Below are 27,456 nucleotides of genomic sequence, written 5' to 3'. Positions count from 1 at the left end.
CAGGGATTAATATTTTCTAAACCATGGTCTTTAACTGCTGCACCTACTAAACCATCTGCTGTCTCAAGGTCTAGAACGCAACTGAATTCTGAACCTGTAGATTTGTAAGAATTTTAGAATTCTCTGCTAGAGTGCCCTCACACTATAAATCCCAGAGATTCCATATAATATAGACAAGACAATTAAAATGGAATCAAAGTTCTATAATCATGCAAGATTAAAGAGCCAAACATTTCAAGATGATGCTCCTTTCTTTTCACTTTTAGTTCAGGAGTGAATACTTTTTCCTGAGCTTTGAAGCAACTTTAACAAACCATTAGTAATTTGCAAAACAAATTAACAGTTATGACTAAGCCACAAATATTTATCAAGCAACACGGGATAACATGTTATTTTTACAGGCTGGCCTCACTAAAGTGTGTAAGTTCTACCTCACGGAATTATTTGTATTGTAAATGCTATGTATTTCTTTCTCAGTCTCTGTTTAACATGATGTTGGACCAATATGGATTAAAATAAAATGAATTTACAAAAACAGTGGTCTGTATCCATTTTTAAAAGATAACTAAACATAACGATCACAATTACTATGGGAAGAGGAACAGGAAACTGAAGAGTTTGGTGCCTTTTATTCCCAGACTCCTTCCCCTAGTATTTACTGTTATAACAGTTATTATTGTATGTTTTCTAAGAAAATATTACTATAATAGCAACTGTATTGGGGACCTAGAATATAACTATAATTCAGGACTTTCTAAAAAGTAACTTTCCAAATTTCCTTTTCACCTTGGTCTGGAGACCACTTAGCGTAAAAATGAAGTCTACAATTTCCCTCTACCTCTATAGAACTGTCATTTATTTCAGGTCACCTTTAACTGCAATTATCTAACCTTTTCTCGCTGCTTCAGACCAATTTCAAGTGACAGGTTTAATGTCGAGTGGCTCAGAGCATTCTTCGATCATGTGGATGTTCTCCGAGCCATTCACCGCAACAGCGATTCACACAGGAAACATGACATCAGATGAGATGTCTGAGGTTACATTTAGAAAATGATGGAACAAAAAAGTGCACAAACTAGGGCTCAGGGCACAGCGGATAGCAGTTGGGGGAACACGGGAAGGGGGGAGGCAATGCAGATCCAGGTCAAGGAGCAAAGGAACAAAGTAATCACTCTAAACTTTTGTCATCACAAAGAGAAAAAAAATACTAAAATGTCCCATTCACTCAACCATTATCCTAGAATAATAATAAGAGATGTTGCTTTTTGACCTTGGAGAAAAAGTAGACATCCTAAAGGTTTGTGCTAATCTTTCTACTGAATTAATATGCAACTGCCAAGAATAAGTTCAGATGTCTCTACCCAATCCATCCACCAAGGAAAACCAACTAGCTTCTTAAGAAAACCAGCATCACCCACAAGCAAAATGCCCCAAGTAATTAATATGTGCAGCAAAGAAAACTTTCTTCTCTGCATGGACGGCATCCGCTGAGCTCTTCAGTGGTGAGAGATTTACTCAGGGGCCCTCCCGTCCGAGCCCATTGTTAGAACCTTCAGTAGCTCGCTGTGATGCCTTTAATAACCATTTCGCAGATAAAATCTCTCGCACAAAAGATAAGCCAACTTAGATGGAGTCATTGGGGCAGAAGTCAACAAATAGGTGTCTAGCAACTCTGTAAGTAGGATTGCACTACATCAATTTCAATTGGTGAATACTGTTGATGTGGACAAACTGCTGGGGCAAGTAAGGAGGACAAACTACTTTCTTGATCCCTGTCCCCCCCAGTTGGTCATCCAGGGAGGAGATGCAATTTGATCTCCAATACAACAAATTATTAATATATCTCTCAGGGAAGGGAATTTTCCATTCTGTGTAAAAGAAGCAGTAGTTTGACCACTGCTGAAAAAGCCTCCCAGGATTTCCTGGGCTTTCATAACTACATACCAATATCTAACTTTCCTTTTTTTGGCAAGGTGATTGAGAAAGCAGTTGCCCTCCAGGCAGTCTTGGATGGCACACACTTCCTTGACCCATTTCGAACCAGCATCGGAGCAGGATACGGAGTAGAGACTGCTATGGTCGCCTTAGTGGGCAATTTCCATCTTAACACTGGCAAGGGGTGTGGGTACCTGTTGGTGTTTTTAGATCTCTCAGCGGCTTGCAATAACATTGACTATGATATCCTTCTGGAATACCTTGGGGAAATTTGGGAATTGGAGGCACTGTGTTGCAGTGCTTCCTTTCATACCATGGCGATGCTTGAGGATAGCTGCTTCTCCAAAACAGAGCTGCTATGTGGTATCCTCCAAGGTGCCATTCTATCCCCAACACTTTTTAATATTTACATGAAACTGTTGGGAAAGATCATCCATAGGCATGGGGTGGTGTGTTATCAGTATGCTGATGACAACCAAATATACTTCTCCATACCTTCAAAAACAGATTTTGTCATCTGAGTGAATGCTTGAAGGAGGTAATGGGCTGAATGAGGAAAAACAAATTGAAATTGAATCCAGACAAAACAAAAGTACTTGGCATCAAGGGTGAAGGTGTGTCAACCAGTTCTGTATGGGGTTGCACTCCCCCTTAAAGCGAGTGTCCGCAGCTTGTGAGCACTCCTGGGTCTGTCTCTCCAAATGTCAGCCCAGGAAAATGCGGTCACGAGTGCTTACTACCAGCTTTGGCTGATAGGCCAGGTGCATCCACTCCTAGATTTGGAGGACCTTAAGATTGGTCATGCACACGCTGATAACCTCAAAGCTGAATTTCTGCAATGCACTTTACACTGGGCTATCTTTGTACCAAGCCTGGAAACTCCAGCTGATTCAAAGGACGGCAGGATTGCCTTTCCTGGACAATCCACCCCACACACTTAGGTCCTCTGAGGGGCAGCTACTCCAACCAGTCAGAACCTGACCAATGACTGTAACCCAGAGGACCTTTTCATCAGCTCAACCTGCCAGAAAAGCTCCAACATCTAAATAAGCTGTTGGAATGTAAACCCCTTCTAATAACCTATGTCTTCCAGCAGGCCTACCCAGCCAGTTCTAAGCATGAATTTTAAAGTTGTGTCCTGTGTTCTAATCTCTGTCCTGCATATTTAATATGTATTTTACAGAAATACATTTTAATATGTATGTTTATAGAAATGTTGCAATGTCTGTGTGTTTTGACTGTGCTGTGACCCGCCTCGAGCCACAAGGAGAGGTGAGGAATAATAATAATAATAATAATAATAATAATAATAATAATAATAATAATAATACTGAAATTGTGTAATATGAAGGAGCTCTTGGGCATCAGTGAAACCAACATAGCAGAAACCTTTTTCTAAAAAGCATTTGCTCCAGGCTTGGTTGTTTAATTTGAATCTACCTTCAAACTTGAAAATACAGGCGGAGTATCCCTTACTCGAAAGGCTTGGGACCAGAAATATTTTTGATTTCAGGTTTTTTTTCAGATGTTGAAATGCCTATATTTCATATATGTACATAATGAAATATCTTGGAGATGGGACGCAAAATTCATGTATATTTCATGTAAATTTTAAACACATAGCTTGATGGTATGCACAATATATGTAATAATTTTGTCCATGAAACAAATTTGTGTACATTGAACCATCAGAAAGCAAATATGTCACTATCTCAGTCACCCATGATGACGATTTTGCATTCTGGAGAACTTCAGAATTCCAGATGAAGGATGCTCTATCGAAAACAGTCTATCCTAAAATTGTGGCATTGGTTTTTGGATCCTTAACTGTTTCTATTGACCCTTGACTGCCAATGCAACTGGACTATTATATCCCATTGAGTTGTGACTGAGGGCAACAGCTTGAAGTAATGATGGCAAACTTCCCACTAGGCAAGGAAAGAATCAGTGCAATCTATTACAATTCCCCCACATAGTGCTCCCTGTGCATACAAGGCAACTGAATGACAGCATGAATAAAACACAACAAATATTTCATTACTTTTAATTACTTTTTGAACTATTCTTCCCCCCCCCCCCCCCGGCACAAAAAAAATCAGTTGTCATGGAATAATAGCAACTGTCTTGAATTGGCTGGCTGGAGAATTTGGGAAAGCCAGCACTATGTCATGGTTTGTGTGCTGGACAAGACTCCAAAGATCAGGAATTCTCTGCTCAGCCACGGAACCTCATTGGGTGTCCTTGGGCGTCTCTCGGCCTCAGAGACAGTCAAAGGCAACCCTCCCCTCTGAACAAATCTTGCCATTGAACTCCCTTCACATATTCCCTTTAGGTTTGTCATATGTGGGAAACAACTTGAAGGCAACTACTGTTCAAAAAGTGAAATCCGGAGTATGGTCTCAAATTCTGCAGTTCTTAGTCCACAATAACAATTTAAAATAGTTCTTTTGAATTGAATTGAAGGTGAGTTAAGTCATGTTTCAGCACTATGTGAATAAGTTGCAGTAAGTCCCCAATTTGTGGATTTTCCCTTCATGCATTCCAGAAGATCAGAAGTTTCTAGGTTTTAGCTGATTCAAGTTCATCATGAAATCCTACCTTTAAAATCTCTATCTATGATTCAGGTCATAAACCACTTCTTGTTAGAATGTTTCACTGACCCCTGTTCAATTTACACTGGAGTGATAGTTGGATTCTATGTGAAGAAAATATGATTTCTGTCCGGGGAGCAGCAAATGAGGGGCCTACCAGATGTTGCTGGGATATAACTCTCATCAATTGTAATATAAATCAAAAAATACATTTGCTACAAACAGAATTAATATGTCTATTTTCTTCCTCATATATTTATTTATACATGCACTTTATATATACATACCTGGTGGTGGTGAATGTTCTTTACATTGCAAGAAAAATTCTTGTAGAGATGAAATTTGTTGACATCTTTTTCATTGGCTTTTTGGGAGGTCCCTTTGGCCAAGGCTGACTGAAGGCAAATGTATTGTCTTTGGCACCTATATTAATTTGTTTTTAAAAAGTTTTTGACAAAATGAATAGAATTTCCCAGGTATGTGAACAATAACAGTAGGTGCATCTACAATTGTGCCAAATTGCATTAATTCTACAGTGTAGATGTGCCCTTTTTACATCCACTCACAAATATTTGTTTATTTTTTGTATTTCTCTTATTTTAAATTTTCATTAGGTTGGTTTATATGATTGTTAACTACCTTGAGTCCCTATGGGAAAAAGGTGGGATAGAAATAAACTTAACAACAACAAAAGCATCAGCAGGAGAAACCAGTGACTTAACAGGGCAGCTGAAATGATTCTGTTTCAGTTATCCGTGCCTAGTAATCCTAATCATTATGCAAAGGGAGACTAGCTAATTCACAGATGCTACAGAATATGAATTCATTAACCTATAATAAAAACAGCCCACCTGTAACAAAGATACTTACAAATCTCTGATAAAATCCAGTGTCTCTCTATCTTTAGCTATCATGTCAGCCAGGATGTGCTGTACTCCCGATTTAACTTCCTCAATGGTGGAAAGTCCTAAAAGAAAACATCTGAAATTTACAATTTTCATTTAATTTTATTTCCCAAATGTATACCCAGCAAACATTGAAGTTCACAAGGCAGTCTACAAAACAAGGACAAGTAAAAGTGAATATTTTCCTTTATATTTTGCAAGCTAGGGATATAGAACCATTTCCAGGCTAGGGACTAAATCCCAATTTGGGAATAATCACAAGATTGTATACCAGCAATGAAAAGTAATAAGGCCACAAAATGGAACCAAGGACAGATTACATGAGACCAAAGCAAGGTACAATTCTTAATTCAAACTTTTTTTTCACCGAACATGAAAAACTCAATATAATCCATTGGAACAGGTACCTTGTCTATACATTTAGTGGAATTCCTATTGTATGTTTAAAAGCAGAGTTGGTGTGGTGTAGTGATGTTGGACTACGAAGTAGTAGTAAAGGAGTGAAAGTTTGACCTTTTGAACATTAATTTTCAAAATCCAAAAATCTGGAATAACCTCAGTTCTCAAAGCAGCAATAACACAATAAAATATAAAGAATTGTCCACATTAGACAAGGACTATGTCAAAAATAACTACCGGTATTTGTTTCTAAACTCTGCCAAGATTTTGCACATATTAAACCATTTAATATAACAACCTAAAGGCAGCATCTAACAGGTGACATTCAATGCTGCATAAGGTCCCACCTCCTACCTCAACCCCTTGCAATCAGGAAAAGTCTTTCCTGAACAGTAAATGAGATTTCTCCTATTCCATTGGAAATGGTCCTCGATGTTAAGTAGAAGAATGCAGTGCGGAACTGGGGGAAAAAAGGGAGCAGCCTATACTAGAAAAAATAACAACAACCAAGTGGTCATGAAGAACTTGAAGAACATGAATGGACTTCAAAAGAGGAGCATGATTACCCATTGAATTTTAAAATGCCTGTTTGGAAATGCTTGTTTCATACTCCATTATGAAAAACTGCTTAAAAGTAGCACTACAGAACTAGGAAGGAGGTGGATCTCCTGATATTGTTGGACTGCAATGTCCATCACTCTTCTCCAACTATGCTAACTAGAGCTGACAAGATCACAGTGTCTGGAAGGTCACAAACTTTCAACTCCTGCTTTAAAAGGACCTCCACTGTTTCTGAAAAAAAAAACAGCTTCATAAGATGTTAAGAGCTGCTTTTCAACAGATTTGCATTATGGCTACTGCAAATACTGTATTATCAATAGACCAATTTGCAATACAAGGAAGACGATTCAAAGGTATTATCAACCTTCCCAATTACAAGGACCGTGCATGTATCCCTCACATTTAGGAATCATTTAATCATCCAGTTATTCATCCATTAATGTTGAGTTAGGATCCTTTATTTTCACTTTTCTTTCCCCGACACTATTTGTCTAATAAACACAACATTAAATTTTTATCTCAAACAAAATGCTCCTTGATCATAGTAGCTTTTTAAGTCTCTTTCTAAGATGAGCCACAAAAATAGCATTAAACCATTTTTATTTAACAATATAAAATCTGCACATTTTACTGTCTAACATTGCCCCCTACAGATTTTTCTATAACTACACTATGAAGTCACACTACTAGATATACAAATTCTGTAAGGAGACAGCATTGTGTAGGGAGGCCAAGGTTTGATTCCCAGTCCTGCAATATAAATTCAATGGTTGACCTTGGGAGAGTTACATACCCTCAGCCCTAAAAGTCCTTGTGATGGGATTACCATAAATCAGAAATGGCTGGAAGGTACATAGGAACAGTGATAAATTTTGTGCTTCAACAAAATTAAAAGTCTACATACTATATTTTGATAGTCATCATTGCAATGATACAGTGGTAAGGAAAAAGCAACATATGCCACCTTGAACTCACTGATGAAAAAGCGGAATGTAAAAGAAAAAAGGGGGGAAAAGAAGGATGATGAACAACCTGCTGTTGATTTCATGATAGCTGCACATTAAAATAACAAAAGTCTCAACTGCAAACAAAGTTTGGCAAGGATGTCTTGACTTGTAGAGACCCTCCACCCCGCCTTTCTGAGAACAATTAAAACATTAACTGTGAATCTGGCTCAAGCCTCGACATCCTCTACAAAACTTAAACTCATGGTCCCATTTAGCCACTTGTATGTCAACTTAATAAGCCACGCTTTTAGCTACACATAGCACAATGTTCACAGTCCCAACAAGCAAAATTGGGAGCTCTTCTCTTAACTTTGGCTTCCCAGTTTGAGTAAAACAGAACACTGTGGTTAACATATGATTTCCCAGTTAGTTCAGAATTTGCTGATCCCACATACTGCAAGCATAGCCATAAGCCAAGCATGTTGTTATGGTTGAGCCTCATGGCTCTACTACTGCGAGACGTGGGCGTAAGACTCCTCGAGAGTCAGATACTCTCGAGGAGCGAGAAAGGAAGCGGCTGCGAGATATCTTTGCAGAACCATCTGACGAGGATTCTTTTGAGGGGTTTACTGAGAGAATGGAGGAAGAGATGGTTAGCTCGGAAGAGGATGACATGGAATGGACTCGTGTAAGGGAGGATTTGGGTGCCACTGGCAATGATAGTATGGAAGGCGATTGGGGACCTTCAGGATTAGACCCGTGGACAAGCTGGAGGGATGGGACGGGATCCACAGCTGGGGATGCTGTGGGGCGTAGTCAAAGGTGTTCCAGTTCTGATGAGGAAAGTGATGAGGAAACGCCCGGGCTAAGGAGAACAGCTGATAGCGATGAGGACTTGTAACTGGCATAAAATGGGGTTTGGGAGCAATAGCAAATTGCGTTGGGCAAGGTAATCTGGACGAACGCTTGGGATCTGTGTGGGAAGTTTTCCTGAAGACGGGTGTGATTCGTTTGCTGACTACGTAAGTTATCCTGGACATTGGGCTCAGACGGCGGGAGGAATTGTGTGGGGTTTTGTTGTGCAACCTCTGCTTAATCTTAATAGCTTTGACCTTCCGTCGTCTTCTTGACGGACGCCATCTGCTTTCTCTGGACTTACGGACTGACTGACTACGGCCTCGGATTCTCCTACCTGTGTCTATCGTTGGAACTGGTGAACTACAAACGTCTGCATCTGCCTTACGACCTTCTGAACGGATTGGGACTTCGCTGACTGTGTTTGTATTGGGAAATTGCCTGCTGTGTGGAGGAGTAACCTCTAAGTTACTCAAACATAGCTCTTGGCAGCAGAGAAGCATCTGCTGCCAATTAGTTGCATTCCTTTGAACTTTTTGTTCACCAGCTTCTGTTTGTTTATTCCCAGGCTGAAGCAAGCTGTTTTGATTTAACCCGGATTAAACTCCGGTTTAATCCGGTTTATCTTTTGAACGTTTTTCTTGTCTCTTTTTACTTTTAAGGCCAGTGTTTGCCTAGCCCTTGTCTTTTACGGGCATTTTTGGTTCTGTAACTCCAATAAACTTTGTTATCTTTTATCTTGTGGCGTTCTGTCTTTGACACATGTTTGCAGCATGGTTTATGAAACCGAGGTGTGATGTTATGATGTGGAGACACATAATGTAGGTTTATAAAAGTATGCATAGGGGTCAAGGAAGACTCGATTTCTCAGCACCGGAATGCAATGGAGCTTGGAAACGTTACTTTTTTGGAATACCACAGTCTTGCAGTCAGCAATGCAACTGTAGTCCAAAAAAGTAATTATTCCAAGTATTGGTAATGGACTTCTATTTTATCCTTTGGTCCAGGATCACAGGATGAAGAATGAGAGTAATATGTTCATGAGGACTTCTGCAAGAATTAACCCTTTCTCTCTTTTGAAAAAGCACAAAAAAGACATGATATTGCTTTTGTGCTATTCATTTTATGTTTATAATTACTGTAACATTTTATCAATGTTTATTTTGCGGTTGATTGATTTTATTGTGGTATTGTTTTAGGTATTGATGATATAAATTATGTTTTCCTTTAATATTGATGTACCTGTATTTATTGCACCATATGTATTGTTACATTACGAATGCTTGTAAGCTGCCCCGAGTCCCTTTTGAGAGATGGAGGTGGGGTAGAAATAAAGTTTATTTATTTATTTATTATTTGTACAAATATATTGCTGTATTTATTAGAGACCAGAGGTAAAGTGTGATTATTTATGTGATGCACAATCTTCGTAATACTGGAACTGATCTTTTAGCAAGGGTTGAGAACATAATATGTTGCAGGTGATCAATGATTGGCTGAATGTTTGGATTTTTTTTAAAGGCTAGTGTGTATGTCAGTTTGTAGGAAACTGAAATCAGATTTAGAGATATGAGTTAGAGAAGAGACAATGAAGACAGCAAAGAGATAGAGCTTGTGCTTTGCATCAGTTAGGACAGTCAGGTTGAACTAGGATTATGAGAAGACTATAAAAAGTTAGTGAGCTGTGTTAGAGTCCAGTAAAATATAGAAAAGGCAAGTAAATAACACAAACAACTATGCTGTGAACATTCTGTAACCCTAAGCATCTATACACAAAGTAATTTTAAATATAGGTTGAACTTTTCTTTAAGAAATTATTCTTGTAATATACAAATGTGTATCTGGGATTGTTACAGCAATGGTATTAAAATAATTAAGTTCAGGTACGCAGTATTTACGGAGGCAGTAATTTTCAGACATGGGGGTAACTATAATCACAGATTTTAATAAAATCTCCCAAACTCTAATGTATAAAGTGGAATAAGTGGCCCTTGACAGATTTAAAAAGCCTGCTAATTTATAAAATTCACTGCCTCAAGATGTTGCTGATGGCAACTAATGCCAACGGGTTTTTAAAAAGCATTAGCTAAATTTGTAAAGTATCAATCTATCAAAAACAATTAGCCACCATAGCTAAATGATTACCTATTCAAAGCAGTATGTCACTGTATCCCAACAGTTTGGAAGTTGATATTACCTAACATCTAATTTGTGAAAATTATGAAAACAGTAGTGCTGGAGCAGATAGGGCTTTGATTCGTTTAGCAGAGTTTTTATTATGTCCCTCCACCGCATCACCTTACAAAAAATAGCAACTTTAACTTCCCATATCCTTTGGTGTCATTGGTGTCATTGCCACAGTAAATAAAAACCAAAGGATGTGGGGAAAAGATCAGGGGATCACATATTTCAATAGCATCAGAACATGGGTAACATTTATTTATACCATTGATCCTCATATACACAGATTCTGCATCAATGGATTCAACTATCTATGGACAAAAAAAGTTACAAAAAAGCAAACCTTGATGTTATCATTTTACATAAGGGATGCCATTTTGCTATTCCAGTGTATATAATGAACTTGAGTATTCAGAGGTTGTGGATTCCAGGAGCCCCGCTGTTTATCTTTTAGCTACTTTTTCAAGGCACTGCAAGTAGCTCTCTTCCTCCCTACTTTATCCTTGCAAAGATCAGGCTGAATGAAACAAATAACCCAAAGTCACCCACTGAGTTTCATGGTTCAGTGGTGATTTGAATGAGAGCCCCAAATTCAAAGTGACTACATTGGGTAGAAAATTCTGAGAATTGTGACTTTTCCCAACTTTGGAAAAAGTTGTATTTTCCAAGTTCTAAATGTTCCAGTTGAAATCAACAGGACATAGAGACAAAGTGTAAAGGTTGTGTATGGAAGAATCAACATGTAATAGATAGGCACAGGTGCAGACTTTTACTGATGTGGTATTGTCAGCTAATGTCCTTTCCTTTCAGCTAAAGCTCGTGTATTAATTCAGCAATCCAAATGGGTAACAAAGCAGGCCTCCTGGTGAAAAAGGAAACGCTATTCCAACTAGGCCCCAAATCCACAGCTATTCTAAAGAAAATGGTATTTAAAATCCCAGCCACACTTAAGTCCCAAAGCAGATTTCAAAAGAGGGATCACAAAAAGCCAGATACTGCACATGAACTCTATTGAACTTTGATCCATAATAAGGCTTTTGATTTTAATAGGAAACTTAATATTCCCTATTAGAGGAAATACATCCCATGTGTCCTTAACAAATAGGTTTTTTTCCATTGCTATCAAACTTTTAGATGAACAGACTAGCACAGGGGTGGCCAAAGTATAGCTTGCATGAGGCTCTTGGGATCTGCCAGCACAAAATAAAACTGGGCTAATTTTTGCATGGTTTTCCCTAAAACTGTCTAAAAGGACAACCATTTGCTTCATTAGACACACCAGGTCCCCAAAAGAAGTTTTAAAAACTTTAAAATTAACTGACAATTGGCCATAAACAGCAGCTACAAGTAATATTATGTCATGCCAGAAAGGCATGTTTTTGTGCAAGGGATCTATACTTTGATTGAAATAATGTGCATAACACATGTTCTTGCATAAAGCAACAGCCATATCTCCATTGGTATGCAGATAAGCATACCATGAGCAAATCTATAGTATATCTTCAAGAGCAAGAGAAAAATATGATTCATGTACATACAATTCTGGAACAACTTAAATGTTGGTATGGTGAGGAACATGCCTTCCTATTCCTCAAAATGTTTGTTGTTGCTCTCGGGAAGTGGATTTTATTTTCAGTAGATGCCCAATGAAAGCATGCTAGGTACAAAGAAAAACATCTCCTGCTTAGTGAGATTGCTACTTTACTAACACAGTATTGAGTGGCAGCATCTCTCTGGGGGTTGAAACAGGAGACATTTCTAGCCATGCCTGGAGATATCTAAGAATTAACCTTCATAAAATGCAGGTGTCCTGCAATCCTTCACCAAAATAAAATCGGTTCTCCGCAAGCATCCACAAACAGCCAAGCCAAAACCATACCGCCATTTTGCTCTGCTATCAGGAAAATTCCAAATATCACCACTGCTTACCTTCAGCACCTTCCTTGACATATGAAAGCAGGTTGAGTTCTCTTGGGTTCTCAATGAGCAAATTGGCTGCAGGTTCTAATCCCAGCTGTCTGGCTCTTTGTGCTTTAGTTCCTTTGCTTCCAGTTTTATATGGCGCATACTAGAAGAGATAACACAAAGTATAAGGAATGCATTGAATGAATATATATTTTTCTAAATTTAGCCAGGATCCAAAAGGGGGACATCCTCTAATGAAATGATCAATGTGGGTTTTTCAGAAAAAGAGTAGAACTGGAAAATTTTCCAGTGCTCTGAATAATGGTTTCTGGTTTAACACATTCAGGTAATGTATTATATCCAAACACATTCCAAACTCGTTTCATTGGAATATTTGAAATAATGTATAAGTCACATGAAATGAAATAATATAAAGAGGATAGTAAATAAAGAGGGAGCACAAAGAAAAGGCAGCAATTTTGGTTACCTTTTCTCATTTTTGACATCAGTACTAGCTTGAACTGGCCTAATAAGATCATTTCGGGGGGGGGGGGGGGGACACCTTGGTTCAAATCCATTTGTTAATCTCCATATAACATGCTAGTGTTCTCAGGCTATAATCTGAAACCTGCCTCTTCTTTTGTTCATGTTGCATTAGACCGGTAGGCTGTTAGGAATTGTTATGATTGAGCCTCATGGCTCTGTTACTGACAGACGTGGGCGTAAGACTCCTCGAGAGTCAGATACTCTCGAGGAGCGAGAAAGAAAAAGACTGCGAGACATTTTTGCAGCACCATCTGACGAAGAGTCTTTTGAGGGGTTTACGGAGAGAATGGAGGAGGGGCTGGTTAGCTCGGAGGAGGATGAGATGGATTGGACTCGGGTAAGGGAGGAATTGGGTGCCACTGGTCATGATGGGATAGAAGATGAATGGGGACTTTCAGGATTAGACCCATGGCTTAGCTGGAGGGATGGGACGGGATCCACAGCTGGAGATGCTGTGGGGCGTAGTCAGAGGTGTTCCAGCTCTGATGAGGAAAGTGATGAGGAAACGCCCGGATTAAGGAGGACAGCTGACAGTGATGAGGATTTGTAACTGGCATAAAATGGGGCTTGGGAGCAATTGCAAATTGCGTTGGGCAAGGTAATCTGGACAAACGCTTGGGATCTGTGTGGGACGCTTTCCTGAAGACTGGTGTGTTTTCCTGTGCTGAGACCTTGACCTTCCGTCGTCTTCTTGACGGATGCCATCTCCTGCTTTGAAAACTCGGATTGAACTGACCACGGCTTGCCTTCCCCCTTCTGGACTTGGAAACTACAAACGTCTACTTCTGGCTTTGAACCACGGAAAGGAACTGGGTCTACTCTTCTGCTACAATCCTTGGCTGATCTGTTCGTGTTGGAAATCCTGTCTGCTGTGTGTGTGGGAGCGACGCAAGTTCCTCTAAGCACAGTGTTGGCAGCAGAGAGGAATCTGCTGCCAATTAGTTGCATTCTTTTGTATCTTGTGTTCCTCGGCTTTTGTTTTGTTTACCCTCAGGCTGAAGCAAGCAGTTTGTTTTTACCCGGATTAAACTTCGGTTTAATCCGGTTTATCTTTTGTACATTTTTTCCTTGTCCCTTTTTTGCTCCTAAAGGCTAAAATTGCCTGGCCCTTGTGTTTTACGGGCATTTTTGAGTTCTGTAATTAAATAAACTCTGTTATCTTGAACCTTGTGGCGTTCTGTCCTTGACAGATTGCCCAACGCCATTAAAAAGTTTATTGCAGCAATAAACCCGTCAGGAAGACGATGGATGAGTTAAGAGCCAAATTTGACCAATTACAAACGGCTTTTACCGTTAGCCAAGCTGCTCATGCTGTGAAAGGACATGTTTTGACTCCTGAACGCTTTGATGGGACCAGGTGCAAGTTGCTAACCTTTTTGGCACAAGTGGAGCTTTATTTTTCCCAGCTCAGTGCTCATGCTTTTCCTACAGACACTAGCAAGGTGGCATTTATTTTGAGTTTGTTGACCGGTCCCGCAGGACAATGGGCCACTAATTTAATTTTGGGAAATGACCCAGTCAAAGACAATTTGGATAATTTCAAAAAGTTATTAATTGACACTTTTGGGGATCCTCTCCGCACGGAGAATGCTGGGTGGGCTCTGTATCGGTTGAAACAGGGAAAGGGGACTGTTTTGGATTACTTAAATAAGTTTAACTTGTATCGCCACCAGCTGGATTGGGGGGAAAATGCATTCATGCTTTTATTTACTGCCGGGTTAAGTGATATGCTCCAGGATGAATTAGCACGCTTGGAGCCGGCTGAAAATTGGGATGCCTTAGTAGCTAAGGTGCTGCGTTTAGACGCAAGGTTCGAGGCTCGTAGACACTCGAAAGCAATGTGTGCGCCACCCATGCATATTACCAGGGCACCTGTGGTGATGGGGGAAGAGCCTATGGAGCTTGGGGTCTTTAAAAAGCTGTCTACAGAGGAAAAGAGCCGTAGGAGGCAGCTGGGTTTGTGTTTGTACTGTGGGAATGCGGGGCATTTTGCCAAAACCTGTAATGTGAAACCTTCCCAGCTTTCGGGAAAAGGCCAGCCCTAGTGCGACGTGAGTCCAACGCACTAGGGCTCCTCAAGCAGTCAACTGAGGGGAGGAAGCATGTTTTCATACCCATTACATTATCTGTTGGGGGAAGGGAACTTGTTCCCACTTTGGCACTGCTGGACTCAGGGGCTACGGTCTCTTATGTAGATATTGAGTTTGCTAGGAAGCATGGCATTCCTAGAGTGCGCAAAGCATGCGACGTGTGGGTGGAAGGAGCAGATGGGAGACTGCTGGAGACTGGGGTGGTTAACCATGAAACCTCAGCAGTAATGTGGGAGGTGCAGGGAGTAACGGGAACGTTTGTGTGGGATATTACGAGCTTGCCTAGATATGACGTGATCCTGGGGATGGATTGGCTAGCTGTAGTAAATCCACAAGTAGATTGGGCGACACGTAAAGTAACCTTAAAGAGGCAGGACTGTTGCATTCTGAATGTTACTCAATCTGATATGGAGGGAGTGCCTGCTGAGTATGGGGAGTTCTCTGATGTGTTTTGTAAAAGAGAAGCGGACAAATTACCACCGCACAGGCCATATGATTGCGCCATCAAGTTAGCAGAAGGTGCGAAATTGCCAGCAGGAAGGCTGTATGCCTTGACTGTACCGGAAAGGCAAGCTTTGCGGGAGTTTCTAGATGAAAATTTAGCCAAGGGGTTTATTCGCCCATCTAGTTCACCAACTGCGGCACCAGTATTTTTTGTAGCCAAAAAGACTGGGGAACTTAGGCTGGTCTGCGACTATCGGATCCTAAACAAATACACCATTCGGGATAGGTACCCGCTACCTTTAATCTCGGAACTATTATCAAGGGTGCAAGGGGCTAAGGTCTTTACCAAGCTTGACCTGCGGGGGGCATATAACTTAATCCGTATACGGGAAGGGGATGAATGGAAGACGGCATTTAACACGTGTTTCGGATGCCACGAGTTCCGAGTCATGCCTTTCGGACTTTGCAATGCTCCCGCGGTCTTCCAGAGGTTCATGAACGATGTGTTCAGGGACCTAATTGACCAATTTTTAGTGATTTATTTGGATGATATCTTGATTTTTTCTAAGGACGAGAAAGAACATCGTCAACATGTCAAGCAGGTTCTGCACCGTCTGCGGGCTAATGGGCTTTTCGCCAAGGCTTCCAAGTGCGTCTTTCATGTGCCTGAAGTGGAGTTCCTAGGTCATGTAGTGTCAGGTAGGGAACTTAAAATGGACCCACATAAGGTTGACGCCGTCAACTCATGGCAGGAGCTTAAGACTAAGAAGGATGTACAAAGGTTCTTAGGTTTCGCTAACTACTACCGGGAGTTTATTCCGAACTTTGCAAAGCTCACGGTACCTTTGACGCAGCTCCTGCGTAAGAAACAGCCATTTGTGTGGGGGCGGGAAGCTCACGATGCGTTTCTACAACTTAAGTCTAGTTTTCAATCGGATAACATACTAACACATCCTGATGTTGACAAACCGTTCGTGGTAGAAGCGGACGCTTCTAGCTACGCGTTGGGGGCTGTATTGTCTCAGAAGGATTCCTCAGGGACCTTGCGTCCCTGTGGATTTTACTCGCGGCAACTAACACCCTTCGAGCAGAACTATACCATATGGGAGAAGGAGTTGTTGGCGATTAAGGTGGCGTTTGAGGTGTGGCGGCACTGGCTTGAAGGGGCACGGCACCAGATCGTGGTCAGATCTGATCACAAGAACTTAGAGCACTTGCAAACAGCAAAGAAGTTAAACCAGCGTCAAATTCGATGGGCTTTGTTTTTCTCCAGGTTTAACTTCAAGGTGCAGTTCGTGGAGGGGAAGGCAAACTTGCGGGCCGATGCTTTATCCCGCAAGCCGGAGTTTAAGACCAATGAGCAGGTAGTATGTCAGACCATCTTGCCTACTGCCTCTCTATGTGTTGTAGACAATGAGCTCGGGTTACATGACCAGATCCTTGAGGCTCAGAGGGATGATGTGTGGACTCAGGAACAACTGATGTTGCTATCAGCAGGTAACCGTACAATACTGCCGCATCTACAGGATCAAGACGGAGTATTGGTACGCAGGGGGCAGGTTTACGTACCAGTGGGGGCCCTCAGGTTGGAGGTGATTAGAGCCCACCATGACGAACCCATGGCTGGGCACTTTGGCAGGTTCAAGACCGTACAGCTTATCACCAGGAGCTACTGGTGGCCAAAGATGCGGCAAGACATTTTGCGCTTTTGTGACAGCTGCGCTGTTTGCCAGCAGAGTAAGACACCTGTTGGGCGCCCTAGAGGGTTGTTGTCGTCTCTACCTGTTCCAGAGAGGCCATGGCAAATCATTTCCATGGATTTTATTTCGGATTTACCTAAGTCTGGGGGTTATACTTGTATTTGGGTGGTGGTGGATTTATTTAGCAAACTGGCTCATTTTATTCCTTGTTCAACCATTCCGGCGGCCCCTACGTTGGCCTTACTATTTACTAAGCACATCTATCGTTTGCACGGAGCACCCGAGGTGATTATTTCAGATAGGGCTCCGCAATTTGTGTCACGCTTTTGGAAACACTTCCATGAGTGCTTAGGGACTAAGTTAAACGTTTCTTCAGCTTTTCATCCACAAACGGATGGACAGTCTGAACGGGTTAATGGGCTCTTAGAGCAGTACTTGCGTTGTTTTTGCTTGGATCAACCCACGGCTTGGGTGAAGTGGTTACCGGTGGCTGAGTTCGCTTACAACAATGCGGTGCACGCGTCTAGTCAGCATACGCCATTTGAGCTAACTTATGGTTTTCACCCACGGGGAGGTGTGGCGCCGTCGACCAATGTGGTCTCTTCGGACCCTGTGTACCGCTCTTCGGAAATGGCTGCATTGCATGATGTTGCCCGTCGCTTACTGTTGGAAGCTAAGGCAACGCAAAAGACTCAGGCTGACCGCCACAGGCAGGCAGGGGAGGAGTTGGAAGAAGGGGATTTGGTGTGGTTATCTTCCAAACATATTAAACAGGCTGGGGGAAAGTTTGCGCCTCGGTATTTGGGTCCCTTTCCTATCGTTAAAAAGATTTCTTCCGTTGCGTTTCGTTTGCGTTTACCGTCTAGTTTAAAGGTCCATCCAGTCTTCCATCGTTCGCTGTTGAAACTAGATACCTCTAGTCGTCGTGGTGTTATAGCGGAGGGTATTACTGCCACTTCTCCGCCATCGGGGGAGGAGGCCTTTGTGAGAGGGGATAGTGTTATGATTGAGCCTCATGGCTCTGTTACTGACAGACGTGGGCGTAAGACTCCTCGAGAGTCAGATACTCTCGAGGAGCGAGAAAGAAAAAGACTGCGAGACATTTTTGCAGCACCATCTGACGAAGAGTCTTTTGAGGGGTTTACGGAGAGAATGGAGGAGGGGCTGGTTAGCTCGGAGGAGGATGAGATGGATTGGACTCGGGTAAGGGAGGAATTGGGTGCCACTGGTCATGATGGGATAGAAGATGAATGGGGACTTTCAGGATTAGACCCATGGCTTAGCTGGAGGGATGGGACGGGATCCACAGCTGGAGATGCTGTGGGGCGTAGTCAGAGGTGTTCCAGCTCTGATGAGGAAAGTGATGAGGAAACGCCCGGATTAAGGAGGACAGCTGACAGTGATGAGGATTTGTAACTGGCATAAAATGGGGCTTGGGAGCAATTGCAAATTGCGTTGGGCAAGGTAATCTGGACAAACGCTTGGGATCTGTGTGGGACGCTTTCCTGAAGACTGGTGTGTTTTCCTGTGCTGAGACCTTGACCTTCCGTCGTCTTCTTGACGGACGCCATCTCCTGCTTTGAAAACTCGGATTGAACTGACCACGGCTTGCCTTCCCCCTTCTGGACTTGGAAACTACAAACGTCTACTTCTGGCTTTGAACCACGGAAAGGAACTGGGTCTACTCTTCTGCTACAATCCTTGGCTGATCTGTTCGTGTTGGAAATCCTGTCTGCTGTGTGTGTGGGAGCGACGCAAGTTCCTCTAAGCACAGTGTTGGCAGCAGAGAGGAATCTGCTGCCAATTAGTTGCATTCTTTTGTATCTTGTGTTCCTCGGCTTTTGTTTTGTTTACCCTCAGGCTGAAGCAAGCAGTTTGTTTTTACCCGGATTAAACTTCGGTTTAATCCGGTTTATCTTTTGTACATTTTTTCCTTGTCCCTTTTTTGCTCCTAAAGGCTAAAATTGCCTGGCCCTTGTGTTTTACGGGCATTTTTGAGTTCTGTAATTAAATAAACTCTGTTATCTTGAACCTTGTGGCGTTCTGTCCTTGACAGGAATTGTGGAAATTGAAGTCCGAAACACCTGGAGGGCCCAAGTTTGTCCATGCCTGCACTAGATTGTACTAAAGTAAACAGACTTATTAAAGACCTGAGGAACATCCAGACTCTTCAGATCTTCATAAAGTATTATCAGAGCTTGGAAAAGCTAGTTTTGAATGAAAACTCCCAGAACCCTCCAGCCAGTAGGACCCTCTGGGAGTTGTTGACCAAAATCGCAATGTTTCCAAAGTTTTACTGCTCTTCTGCTTTTACAGAGTTTCGCTACCACTGACCAGCCAAAGTTCAAAAACATCCAGAGGATCCAGATTCCCCGGCCCTGCACTAGTATCTGATCATGGATTTGTCTTCTTTGTTCTTGAGAAAATATCCTTAATACTATTTCAGAATCCTTTGGAACAAGCAAGGGGTTTTCTAGCTGGTAAAAAGTCACATGGAAAAGACTCTGAATGCTTCCAAGAGCAACAACACTGAATCTGAAATATTTAGATTTTAACAAGTTATATGTTAGAAAAGATACTGACCACATGATCAAGTTCCTCTGAAGTTCTGCAGTTCAGCAAGGCTGTTAAAAGATTTCCAGACAGTTTCCCTTCTTTCTTAAGCTTCTGTATTGCTCCATGGACCTTTTTTGCTACAGAGCTGTGAGAAAAGTAAACATGCTCTAAGTCAGTTAAATGCAATGTTTTCCCAACTTTAATGCATCAGTATAAACCAAAGGACGAGAAGATACCTAAATCTCATTTCCTAGAGCCATGGTCAAGTACTGTTCTTCAAGACATTAGACAGCTGATAAATCTTGGGATTCTTGTTAAAAAAAAAAAAAGCAAACAGACACTGCAAGACTGAAAACTGACCTAGACTCAAACTCTCCCTAACACATACCATGGTTTGCTGTCCTGTATGAAAACAACTGCAGAGAAGCGAAGTATGGGGAAAGTTTCAATCTCTTTTACTTATAGAAATTAAACCCCAGACCCCATCTACACTTCCATATAATGCAGTTTCATAATGTAGTTTAACTACATTCTTAGAAGTGAAGTTTTCCCATCTAGTAATATTTCTTGTAACTGTTTAGGAATCTTGGAACCGATTTCAGTGTATGTGCTAAATGTGATGACAATATTTTGTCTTAACATTGGATTGTATTTGAACGTGTTTTTATGTATGTTTATTTTAATTTTAATGTAATTTTTTAATGTTTTATGCCGTAGGCACTATATAGTGCCGTTTGCAAGCCACCTTGAGTCCTCCCAGGGATTGAGAAAGGTGGGATATAAATATGGTAAATAAAAAAAAAAAATTCAACTGGAAATCCTATAATACTGCTTTCTTGGCAGATTTTATTTAGCGGAGTTTCCCATTACAGTAGAGTTTCAGTTATTCAGCACTGACTTATCCAACGTTCTAGATTATCCAACGCATTTTTGTAGTAAATGTTTTCAATACATCATGATATTTTGGTGCTAAATTCGTAAATACAGTAATTACTACATAGCATTACTGCGTATTGAACTACTTTTTCTGTCAAATTTGTTGTATAACATGATGTTTTAAATGTTTTTAGTTTTTAATGCCTTTTGTATTGTATTGTTGATGTGATGGCACTATGTTGCCAATTTGTAAGCCACCCTGAGTCCCCCAGGAACTCAATACTGGAAATAAATAAATAAGTAAATGTTTTGGTGCTTAATTTGTAAAATCATAACCTAATTTGATGTTTAATAGGCTTTTCCTTAATCCCTCCTTATTATCCAACATATTCGCTTATCCAACGTTCTGCCGGCCTGTTTATGTTGGATAAGTGAGACTCTACTGTACCTTTGAAACTGAGGAAGTGTGATTTGTCCAAGGCTACCCAGGGGGTTTCCTTGACCAAGCAGAGATTCAAACCCTGGTTTCTTGGAACCCTAGCCCAACATTCAAAGCACTGCATCATAATATTATGGAGATTATATTCACTGTCCCATTTTCTCTCCAGCCTCCCCCCCCCCCCCCCCGCCCAACCTGCCCATCATTATAACATACTGCAGTTCTTCCAGCACTTGTTGCACTTCACGCAAGGCATCAGCCTCCAGATTGTTGATAAGCTCTTTGCGGTATCTGGCAATGAAGGGGATAGTATTGTCATCATTAAAAAGGCGGATGATGTTCGCACACACCCACTCTTCTATGCCAGTCCTCTGCGACAAAACCTGAAACAAAAACAATGATAACAAAACACCTAGATATTAGAAAGGCTTATTCTTAAAGGAGAAGAGTCTTAAAACCACACACCTGAAATAATCTAGAAATATCTGGAAGGGAGTAACAGTGATTGATAGTGGTTTCAGTGTCTGTGGGCTGATGTTTCTGGTCTCTGCTTTAGTCCAAACTTTACAGAAGCTGTCTAAGATGCTGAATCTACTTTGAGGGTAAAGTACCACACCTTGAATGACCCCTTTGAAGTGATCAGAAACAGATTCATTGCCTCACTGAAATGGAAGTCACTACAGGAGTGGGAAGCAAGACAGATGTAAACAACAGCAACAGATCTTTCTTCTGCCTGAGGATGGAGAGATTAGGCAACAAGAATCAGATACTCCTTCCTCAAAGATTCTCCTGTACCAGAGAGCTAAATGAGAGTCCACCCACTTCCACAGGATTTCAACTAAAGAGATGGACCCTACCTCTAAAATGGAAAGAGTGCAGATTGACTGGGCAATAACGTTTTTAAAAGCAATAGTTCAAAACAGTTAAACAAATATAAAATGCAGTCCTCCATATTCACAGCTTTCATATCTGCAAATTCAACCATCCATGGCTTAAAAAAAAATTCCAACAAGCAAACCTTACTTCTCCCACTTGATATAAGGGATATTATTTTACTACACCACTGTATATAATGGGATTCGAGCAACTACTGATTTCGGTATCCACAAGGGGAGAGATCCAGGAAATAAACTCTAACTGTTACAGACAATTTTAGCGAAACATGGTTTGGGATTTTCAGCAAAGCTCTAATTAAGAAATAAGAAACCCAAAAAATTCCTTTTCTGAACCATTTTAAAACTTTACGTCACAACGATTGCTACAAAATTGATCCCCCACTTATACTATCTGCCTACCTGTAGCCTTTCCTAATCTTGGAAGTGTACTCCAAGTTTGCTAGTCCAGAACAAGAGAGAGAAGAAGAAAAAATGGTAAGAAATATTACTCTCACAACTTCCTTTTTGCTTACTGATATCACAATTAGCTGCTTTTGATATTTTCTTGTGAAACCGAATACTAATCATAACCTTCCTGCACTGCAACTTATGCTTGGGAGACATTCTCATTAAAAACCAGAGGAAAGTATGCAATTTATTTTATAAAAATAAAAAGACCCATTTGGTTTCTGGAACACATCCAGAACTGCTATTATATGCAATAGAAACCAAATTTATATGCTGGTCCAGACCACATGAGTTCTTTATGTAACACAGTTTCTTTCAAGCTTTGTTATGAAAGGGGGCACAGGGAGATCTCATACCTTCACAATGTCCCAATTCATTTTATGCTCTTCATTCAAATTGGCACTTGCTGCAAATTTTATAGGAGTCCCTTGAGGACATGCTGCTGATTTAATTTTTTTTAAAGGAGGTTCATCAAATGTAAAATCTTCTTCTGGTTCTTCCAACTTCACTTGCTGTTTAGCCGCTGCTATACTTGTGGAGGGTCCTTCCGCACCATCCAGGTTGCAGGCAGGAGGTCCTGGTTGGACACTGCTTCTTTTCACTGGGAGCTTTTTGGAAGAAGGCCTCGGCTTCTTTTCTTTCTCTTCCTTAGGCTGCTGTAACTGCAGCTCTCCTTCATTCATCCCAGGAGCCATAACAGGCAAAGAAGTGTCCTGTCCATGTTACAAAAAACATGAATGCAAAGAAAACAGTATGAGTATTTTCATTCAACATTGAATCTATATCAAGCACAGAGATTTCCAAAAGCCCTGATGTGTGCATCTAATGTTCCCATGTATATGAAAAGCTCCACATTTGTAGGAATTTCCCCTTTTTCCTTTCTAAATTATGGACTTACAAGTCCAAGGAGAAAATAGGACAGATTCTTCTTGTTAAACGTCCCGTATGAAGCTATACAGCTGGCCCTCCAAATTTAGGGGTAAAACCTTTGTGGATCTGATTATTTGCAGATTTATTATTTCTCTCCAAGAATCTCTAGGTCCTCCAGTGAAGCTGTATGATTGCATAGATCTCTCAGGTAAAAAACAGTGTTATTTATTCACTATTGTGGGAGTCCTGCAAGCCTAATCCCGGCAAATGTGGAAGATCTACTGTATTAATGAGTAGGGCCCGAATCCTGTTTCATCTATTTCTTTTGTGGTTTTGTACCATTTCATCCATTTGGATTGCACAGAATGGTACAATGTCACAGGAACAAAAGAAACAGTTAAACAAAAGGCAGAGGGGAACGGTAGCCATTTGGTCAGCTGATTTTCGGCACTTGCAAGGCCTTCAGCCAAACGGCAGGCGCTCGATGCTTGTAGGCCCTGCCCGCTGGGTCTATGAACATTGACCGCTCAATGTCTCATAGGCGGAGTGCTGAACGCTTGATTGTAGGCCCTGCAAACAAGGCCTATGAGCCATTGAGAACTCAATGGCTCGTACACCTGGCTCGCAGGACCTACAGTCGAGCGCCAAACGCTCGATGCGCATAGGCCCAGCTCACAGGGCCTACGAACATCAAGCACTTGGCGCTCAACTGTAGGCCCAGCTTGCAAGGCCTGGCGCTTTGCTGCCCAAGGCCTGAATTTTTTTTCCGGAACTTGTATATGCACCCGTTTCCATAAACGGCGGACGGAAATGGGGCCATACAAATCGAAGAAACAGAAATTGTAAGTAATTCCATACAAATCCACAAGCCTACTAATAAGTAGTCCCATACACTGGGAAATTTGATTGGGGAAATAGGATGGGAGGAAATGGTGAAAGGGATCTTGAGTAATAAGAACATAAGAATGACTATGATGCATCCGATGAAAGGTCTATTTGGTGCACCATTCACAGAGAGAACATTTCTCCAGGCACTTGTATGTTCTTATATCCTCAATGTTGCGAAAGTAGTATTGCTACCTTCCTTCACTCACCAGCTCCTCTTTCACGGCTACCTTCTTAGTCCTCTTCCTAGCCACGGTTGGTTTCTTCTGGGTTGTGGCATTTTTTCTCACCCTGGGCACCTTTGGTTTTGGCACAGTGGCTTTTTTCACAGCTTTCTTTTGAGGCTGCCATTCATCTTCTTCCTTTTCTTCTGATTCCGAGGATCTGAGTAGAGAAAGAGCAAACTTCAAAGAGGGTGATGATCCCCAGAAGACACAGAAAAGGGAGAAGCTTCAACCCTAGCATGGGATCTGCAAAAAAGAGGCCGGATGCCAATTTTGTTGCAGTTTATGCGGAATATAGTCCATCAAAGACACAGTAGCTTCACACAGATGAAAAAGGAAACATAAATTCAGCAGTGTCAAAAACACTGCATCAAAAGTAAATCCTACAGAGTAACAAAACTTTCATAGTCCTTGTATGCATCACATAAACACAGAGAGCATGGCTTCCCTAACGCCCAAGGGAGAGAGCACCATGTATCCCAAAACACACCCAGTTATAGTCTACTGGGTGTGGCCCAAATTTACTGACCTCAATGAGCATGTAATGACCACCAGAATGAGATTTTTTTCCTTAACACATATATCAACCTTATAGTGTTGAGCTTGCAAAACTCACTCTATACCTTAACAAATTTTATGTAACCAAGGCTCTTAAAACTGCATGAACAGTTGAATACAACCTACACTGTAAGCATGAACCAGTTTAAATGCAGCCTGAAACTTACAACCTATCAAGCCAAATGCTACTTACCAACAACTATTGCAATCAGTAAGTTACATGATAGCCCTGATGGTTTTGATATAATAACTAAGCCACTACACAGCAAGATTCCTGTATCCACAGGGGATGTATTCCCAGTCAAAGTGTGGTTACATGAAACAGCAGATAAAATTGAACATTACTGGTTCCTTAGCTGGAGGACCTAGAGATTCCTTGAGAGGTATCACCCTTAGCAATTAGCCAGGTCCTCCAATAGGAAAGTATACCACAGGATCACCAGAAGAAACTAGCAAATTTCTAGAGATATTTTTTTCCCAGGCATGGATAAATGAAACTGTGGAGATGGGTTTTGCAGTTACGGGATCTTACTGTACATGGTAACAGCAAGTGACCTCAGTTTGGTTTATCAGGTCACAAGTCATGCAAGTTTTCTCTAAATAGTCGAAATAATAATAATAATAATAATAATGTATATCTTGTTTGCTGTGTCATACAATAATAATAATAATAATAATAATAATAACAACAACAACAACAACAACAACAACAACAACTTTATTTTTCTATCCCGCCTCCATCTCCCCGTAGGGATTCGGGGCGGCTTACACAGGGCCAAGCCCAAAGATAGATAGTAAGCAAATAAGATACATGTAGACACAACATTTTATCTTGTTGCAAAGTCAATGTATTACCTTCATAAAGACAACAAGTAAAACCTTCCATGAGTATAAGGCTCATCATAAGTAGCAGTAGCTGAGTCACACATTTTGAAGTGTTGGGTCTCATCATGACAGTCCCCATAATGCATGCCCACAAAATTTGTAGAGTCTCACTTATCCAACATAAACGGGCCAGCAAAACGTTGGATAAGCAAAAATGTTGGATAATAAGGAGGGATTAAGGTTAAGTCTATTAAACGTCAAATACGTTATGATTTTACAAACTAAGCACCAAAGCATCATGTTTTTCAACAAGTCTGCCACTAGTTTGGGTGTGGCTGCACATGTGTTGTTGGTCATGTTGGCCCGGTGTGCATTGCTGGTTTTATACCTGTACATGAATATTAATTACACTAACTCTTCATGAAAAAGGAAGATGTGCAACCTATTCCAACACACTCTAAATACCCAGCAACTGCATTTGTTGTTGGCCTAGTGTTAGATAGCCAAACTCTATTCAAATTGATATGCACTATAAACAAATTTCAGCTCACGATATGAGGAAAGAGGGTAGTTCATCTTCTGCAATGCTCGGTTTTGGTGCTGTTCGAGCTCTTCTTGGTGGAGCTGTCATCTGAGAAAAGAAAAACATAAAATACCAGTGGGCTTTTTCGCATGTTAAAGGATAAGCATAACCTACCGCATATGGAAGCTGATGAAGAAACACAACTTACAAACTATCTACAGACCCACTAAGAAAGCCCAACAAATGCTATGTTCAGCAAAGGACAAGAAGGGTCCTCTCACCTCTGCAGGAGTCTACCCTATATCATGTAGCTGTGGACAAGTCCACAGAGGGACCACCAAATGCAGCATTGCCCAAACACAAATCAAGGAACCCAGAACTACAGACTAATTCAGCCAGAGAAGTCAGCCACAGCAGAGCGTCTGATGAACCAACCTGGACACAGCATATTATTTGAGAACACAGAAATGCTGGACCACTCTAACAACCACCATATCAGACTACACAGAGAAGCCATTGATATCTACAAGCATGTGGACAATATCATCAGAAAGGAGGAAACCATAAAAATGAACAAAATCTGGCTACCAGTATTTAAAAAACTCTAAAATCAGAACACTAAATAAATAAAAAACAATTAATCAGGGACAGCTAACACCTCCAAACAAAGTATTCCCACAGGCAAGAAGAAGCCAGGCCTTGAAACTGGCAAGGGCATTAATGCTAATCATTGTGATTAATTACAACATTCACTCTGGCTTACAACAAACAAGAGTTCTTTCTCTGGACCTTCCACAGATATATAAACCTCCCTTGCTTAGTTTCTAATATACCACACAACCATTGAGAATGCCTGCCATAGATGTGGGCAAAACGTCAGGAGATAATGCTCCTGGAACATGGTCATACAGTCCAGAAAAATCACAGCAACCCAATTATGATTATTAATATCTTGTTTATTTATACCCTGCTTTTTCTCTCCACAATGAGACTCAAAAGGATCTAGGCGTCCTAATAGACCACATGCTGAACATAAGTCAACAATAGGGTGTAACAGCTAAAAAGGCCAATGCAATACAGCAGGGGTCCCCAAACTTTTTGAACTGGGGGGCAGTTCACGATCCTTCGGACCGTTGGAGGGCCGGACTATAGTTGGCCACCAAGCAATAATAATAATAATAATAATAATAATAATAATAGGGTTGGAAGAGACCCTTTGGGCCATTGAATCCAATCCCCTTCTGTCTTTGGGCACCAAAAGCACAAGCAAAGCACCCCTGACAAATGGCCTCCCAGCC

General features: G+C 41.1%; 1 protein-coding gene across 2 annotated transcripts in view; it reads right to left on the bottom strand.

The window, feature by feature from the left end:
* srbd1 (S1 RNA binding domain 1) overlaps positions 1 to 27,456 on the bottom strand; it is a 226,358-nt gene that overhangs the window by 197,868 nt on the left and 1,034 nt on the right. For both annotated transcript variants that reach the window (XM_062971303.1, XM_062971308.1), the window contains exons 2-9: positions 26,187 to 26,266; positions 24,238 to 24,412; positions 22,630 to 22,986; positions 21,147 to 21,313; positions 19,643 to 19,760; positions 12,304 to 12,442; positions 5,397 to 5,493; positions 4,814 to 4,949 (exon numbers count right to left, since the gene is read on the bottom strand). In XM_062971303.1, coding sequence (XP_062827373.1) covers positions 4,814 to 4,949; positions 5,397 to 5,493; positions 12,304 to 12,442; positions 19,643 to 19,760; positions 21,147 to 21,313; positions 22,630 to 22,986; positions 24,238 to 24,412; positions 26,187 to 26,266 — 1,269 coding nt within the window. The remainder of the gene's footprint in view (positions 1 to 4,813; positions 4,950 to 5,396; positions 5,494 to 12,303; positions 12,443 to 19,642; positions 19,761 to 21,146; positions 21,314 to 22,629; positions 22,987 to 24,237; positions 24,413 to 26,186; positions 26,267 to 27,456) is intronic.

This window comes from Anolis carolinensis, chromosome 1, assembly GCF_035594765.1.
Source record: "Anolis carolinensis isolate JA03-04 chromosome 1, rAnoCar3.1.pri, whole genome shotgun sequence".
NCBI classification, from domain to species: domain Eukaryota; kingdom Metazoa; phylum Chordata; class Lepidosauria; order Squamata; family Dactyloidae; genus Anolis; species Anolis carolinensis.
This window is presented reverse-complemented; position numbering and strand designations above follow the sequence as displayed.